The sequence below is a fragment of the Pteropus alecto genome, unplaced genomic scaffold (genome assembly GCF_000325575.1).
Source record: "Pteropus alecto unplaced genomic scaffold, ASM32557v1 scaffold38, whole genome shotgun sequence".
NCBI lineage: Eukaryota > Metazoa > Chordata > Mammalia > Chiroptera > Pteropodidae > Pteropus > Pteropus alecto.
Genome location: NW_006442512.1, coordinates 6,115,639 through 6,121,622, shown reverse-complemented (window position 1 = coordinate 6,121,622; position 5,984 = coordinate 6,115,639). Strand labels below are relative to the sequence as shown.

The 5,984-nt window shown below is 32.0% G+C and overlaps 1 protein-coding gene across 1 annotated transcript in view; it reads left to right on the top strand.

The window, feature by feature from the left end:
- Positions 1 to 4,822, top strand: part of KLHDC1 (kelch domain containing 1) — a 57,123-nt gene extending 52,301 nt beyond the window's left edge. Inside the window, exon 13 of the mRNA XM_006922680.3 lies at positions 3,322 to 4,822. Coding sequence (XP_006922742.1) covers positions 3,322 to 3,508 — 187 coding nt within the window. The 3' untranslated portion in view covers positions 3,509 to 4,822. The remainder of the gene's footprint in view (positions 1 to 3,321) is intronic.
- The last annotated feature ends 1,162 nt before the right edge of the window (positions 4,823 to 5,984 follow it).

Below are 5,984 nucleotides of genomic sequence, written 5' to 3'. Positions count from 1 at the left end.
CCATCCATGTTGTCACAAATGGCAGTATTTCATCTTTCCTTATGGCTGAGTAATATTCCATTGTATATATGTACCACAGCTTCTTTAGCCAATCATCTGTCATGGGACACCTGTTGCTTCCATGTCCTGGCCACCATGAATAATGCTGCTATGAACATCGGTATGCAAATATCTTTTTGGATATGAGTTTTCAAGTCTTTGGGGTAAATACCCAGTAGAGGGATTGCTGGATCATATGGTAGATCAATTCTTAGTTTTTTGAGGAACCTCCATATTGTTTTCCATAGTGGCTGTACCAATTTGCAGTCCCACCAGCAGTGTATGAGGGTTCCTTTTTCTCCGCATCCTCTCTAACGTTTGTTATTACTTGTCCTGTTGATTATAGCTATTCTTACCAGTGTGAGATTGTATCTCATTATCTCTTTGATTTGCATTTCCCTGATAGCTAGCGATGTTGAGCATCTTTTCATGTTTTGTTGTCTGCCCATTTTTTAATTGGATTGTTTGGTTTTTTTGTTGAGTTGTATAAGTTCTTTATATATCTTGGATATTAACCCCTTATCAGATGTATCATTAGCACTTTTATTTTAACAATCAGTTGGTTGTCTTTTTGTTTTGTTGATGGTTTCCTTTGCTGTACAAAAACTTTTTAGTTTGATGTAGTCTCATTTGTTTTTCTTTTGTTGCTCGAGGAGACATATCTGAAAAGAAATTCCTGTTAGTAATATCAGAGAGTTTACTGCCTATGTTTTCTTCTAGAAGTTTTATGGTTTCGGGTCTTATATTTAAGCCTTTAATCCATTTTGAGTCTATTCTTGTATATGGTGTAAGAAGATGGTCTAGCTTCTTTTTTTTGCATGTATCTGCCCAGTTTTCCCAATACCATTTATTGAAGAGACTGTCTTTACCCCAATGTATATTCTTATTTCCTTTGTCATATATTAAGTGAGCATCTAGGCGTGGATTTATTTCTGGGCTCTAGTCTGTTCCATTGATCAATATATCTGTTTTTTTTTGCCAGTGCCATGCTGTTTTGATTACTGTAGCCTTGTAATATAGTTTGATATCAGGTAGTGTGATACCTCCAACTTTGTTCTCCTTTCTCAAGATTGCCCTGGCTATTCGGGGTTTTTTTATGACTCCATATAAATTTTAAGATTATTTGTTCTAGCTCTCTGAAAAATGTCATTAGTATTTTGATAGGGATTGCACTGAATCTATAGATTGGGTAGTATGGCTATTTTAACGATACTGATTCTTCTTACCCATGAACACGGTATATGCTTCCATTTATTTTTATCTTGTTCAATTTCTTTTTTCAATTATTTATAGTTTTTTGGAAACAGGTCTTTTACCTTCCTGGTTAATTTGATTCTCAGATGTTTTATAGTTTTCGACACAATTGTAAATGAGATTGTTTTCTTAATTTCTCTTTCTGAAAGTTCATCATCGGTGTATAAAAACTATGCATGCTATTTTATAATCTGATTTTAAAACTCATATTATGGTTGTCTTTCATGTAAATATGCAGTCTTTCAGTGTAATAGATCTATATTATGTTTGTCATGGCTATATAGTGTTGTATTTCATGGAAGTACAATTTATTTATATATATTTAGTATATCTACAATTCTTGGTCATTGTAAATATTATGTATGTAATACTCTCATATATTCCTTTGGAAAACTTACATATAGAAGAAATATTTTTTGGATCAAAGCATATGCACATTCTGTATTGAGATGACTCTTCAGTGGCTCCCACTGTCCTAGACAAACTGCACATTCCTCACCATGGTGTTCAGGGCCTCCACTTATCTCTTTACTTCATTTCTTGCCTTGCCCCCACTCTAACAATCTGCCCTTGAGTTATATTTGAACCACCAAATTGTGTTTCTGTAATAAATCTTATTTCTCATCTCTAGGGCTTTGTAGGTGTGGTTCCTCTATCTGGAACACCTTGGTATATTTAATTTGTTGAGTATCTCACGGTCTCAGCTTGGATCGCCCACCCGGAAACTTCCTGGCTTGCTAAATTTGTCTTCATTACTCTTCTTATCTGATTCCCACAGAACCCTATAACTATTATGGGAATTTCATATCACCCAGTCACAACATTTAAAACACTTTGTTGTTAATTATTTATCTTCTTTACTCAATTGTAATCTTGAAGGTTGAAATTGTTTTTCTAAATGTTGGTTTTCCTACTCCTAAGCTAGTACCTAACATGCAGTGCACACTAATAAATATTTGTTCAATCAGTGAATGAAAGGTAATGACAGAGTCCATCTCTTTGTCTTACTCTTCCCTTCTCATTTTGTAGAAGCGGGCACAGGAGCTACTGTGTCTCCATAGCAGCAGTTAAATCTGCACCAGATGTAAGATTCATTTTCTTGTACTCCTTCTGTATCTGCGTGGAACATTTTCACTCTTCTTAGAGTTTTCACAGAGCAGAGAGAAAAAGCTTCATGAAAGTATGGAAGAATATATAAATGTCTAGAGTGTAAATCCTTGTAAAAATGACAACCGAGGTTAACCACAGCAGAATCTAATGAATTTATTTTCAAAACTTTTAAAAAAGATTTACTTACGTTTTTGAATTAAAGTTTATCAGTTGAAATAGGTGCTTTTTTGATAGGTCTTGTCTTAAGTTCCTTTTGTTTTTGAAATACAAAACCCTCTTCAAGGTAGCTTAAGATAAAAAGAGAATTATATTTCGAAGCACACTGCTTTCTAGTGGAATCAAAGAGAAAAAAATGAAGACCAGGCCCCCAGAAGCAGGAACCTCAGATAGTTCCTTGTTGGCTCTTTCTGTATTACTGCTCCATTCCTCTCTTCAGTCTTCCTCTCTCTGGGTCAACTTGAGTCAGGTGTGCACCCCAGTGCAGTCACTGATAAAGAGGGTATGGGGAGGACCAGGTCACGTGATGTAAAAATGAATTTCAGATGCTTCATCTTGGAGTGATGAAATAAAAAGACAGTTCTCAGAGAAGAGTAAATGGTTATTAGTCTGCAAAGATATGTGAAAAAGGGTCTGCTACTGATTAACGTGCTTTGAAACTAAATCTGAATCTTTTTTACTTAAAGAACATTATCATGGTAAGTTGTAATTTCTGTTTCCCTTGGATTTGGGTCAGATATGCTATAAAAATAGACAAGTATTGTAATGCTCTGGATAGAATATATACCCTGTCATGTTCCAAACAATACAAAGGAATTATATCATCATGTAAAAATTTTATAATGATTTTTATTTTTAAGAATACTTACCTGTATATATTTTATATTACAACTTAAAATCTAATTCTGTTATTTTTTACAGGTCATGCCTTGACTGCATTGGTAAAAATGCTATAATTTTAGAAAGTCAGATATCTTTATTACCTCCTAAACTTCTGCAACAAGTCCTCAAAAAAATAACATTTTGGACTGCAGCTAACCACCGAGAAGAACAAAGAGCCCAAAAAGAGGAAACAGAAAATAAGTGTCAGAGGATCAGTAGCAATTAAGTTGTTATATACTGTACATATTTAATATGTTTAAACATTCTAATCAGACTGTATATTTACCCTCGAAATCAGAGGCTTTATTTAGAAGATAAATTTTGAAACCAAAATGCTTTGTTAAAGTGATTACGTGGTGTGGGATATATGAGTATGAGATGTTAATGGCAGATTAATTTATATTTATATTTGTAAAATAATTTCCTTATTAGCTGCAGAAAAAATATACTTTCTAAAAGTTAATACAATTCTGAGAGATTTTAACTCACTATATTCTCATTACTGGAAAGATTATACAAATTTGAAGAGAATAAGAAATTACACAAGGACTTTAGAAATCCCCCAACCTAGTAATAGATAAAAAAACTACATAGCAACTTTCAGAAAGAATAGATTTTCTCAAGTCACTTTAAAATTATCTAAAGCTTCTCATTAAATAGCTCAGTTACTTAAATAATTGATATAGCTGGGCAAAATTGTAAAATAGGCAAACACTGGTATGTTATTAAATATTGAACACCTACCCTTTTTGCCCTCATCTAGTAAAGTATTCTTAAACATCATCATCATAAAGATCATTGTAATATTGCCTTTTTCTTTTCATAAATTTTTCCTCAAATTTTTCCTCAAATTTTTCCTTTGAGTAGGGAATAAATGTCTTCAATTGCTTTCCATTACCCCTAAGTTATTAGTTTGTCCAATTTTATGTGTGTGTGTGCATAAAGACTATGTTTTAAAGTGTCCGAAGGGGATATTTATCATACACACTTTGAAATATTGAAAAGTAGCATATTAATTTTTGAGACACATTAAAATACATTTTTACTTTGGGAGAGTGCTTCTAAAGTAATTTTCATAAATAATGAAATGGGATGGTAACCTAATAATTTGCCTTTATAGAAACCCCTCAGTTTGCCCCAAACCATTCTACAGAGTTGATGTTCAAGGATATCGAAAATATGTTATCTCGCCATTTATTTTTGGTATTAACTGCCAATACAGAAATGGAACCCTATGTTTATCTTTACATTCCATAAAATAGTACTTTTGCCTTAAGAAATTGTTCATCTTATCACAGTCATACCCTTACATTGAATTACTAATGACAATGTTCTACTGAAAAGCTTGGCATATAAAATTACTCTTCACAATACCACCATGCAAGTGAAATTTAAAATGTTAGAGCAAATATATTTCTATATTGAAATATGTATAATTTATAATGAAATTATAGTAGTTTGTAGTACCATTAAATTTTAGAGATATATTTTCTATATGTATTGTATTTTAGAGGTGTAAAGTTTTATTTATGTATTGAAATATTTTGTGTTCACATTTATTATACAAACTATGTAGACTTACTATTTTCCTAGTTTGTTAGTGTGAACCAGTTATTAGAATTGATTGTACAAGCAATGTTTCAGGGGAAGTTTTCATTTTTTCTTACTATTTTTAGGCTGAATAACAGATTTAGAAAAGGAATTTCACAGTAATATACATCTTAGAAGTAATGATTTTATTACTATGAACTTCAGGATCAGCATTTTATATTTAAGGAAAAAAAATGACAAAACTTATTGGATAGTGATAGATGATATTGATTCTGATGCCATTTTTATCATGTCTTGGGATAGTCCTCCAGTTGTCAGGAAGGATTATCATTTTTAGTATGATATAGTAAATAGCACATTAAAATTAGTGTACATTTTTTTCCAAATAGTATATTTGCACATTTTTAACACATTTCTTATTTGCCCTGAGAATAATCTCCATCGGCGCTTGCAGCTACAGTGTTTACCCCAAGATAACTCATGGATTACAGTCCTAACCTTATCCCCAAAGTTTGCCACAAAATATCTTGCTTTTATTATTATTTTCGCATCGCTCTAGGATATGAATAGTTTTTGGAAACAAATGACATCGTTCTGTTTTTAGTAGTGGTATTTCCATTTTCAGAATATAGTAATTCTCGATTGCGGAAAATACCAAATTCTAGAGAACGAAGCATTCCTAAGAGTGATGCTAACAATTGTTCTCAATTGTTAGCCAAAGATTCATTTGATGAATCTGATCTATGTATACATTTCTGTTACATTAGGATTAGAGACAAGTCCTGTTTAGAAATAACTCCAAGAACAATTTTCCTATTCTATTTTCACATTGAAAACCAATCAGATTTGCTTCAGCCTCAAAGAGCATGTTTATGTAAAATTAAATTAATGCTGGCAAGGAGCTACACTTTTTTTTTTTTCGAAATGGGAAATGGGTTAAAAAATTATTAGCTCTTGATAGAAACCTAAACTATTTTTTTAGAACTTTATATTGTCAGCCCAGGCACAAAATGTTTTCGCCAATACATTATTTATATGTATGTATGTGTGTGAGAGAAATAATATAAAATAAACCAAGTGAATAATTTTCAGGGTAGTACATACTGTCTGACAAATTAAAATTTTGATTTCAGAACAGTTTGATGGAAAAG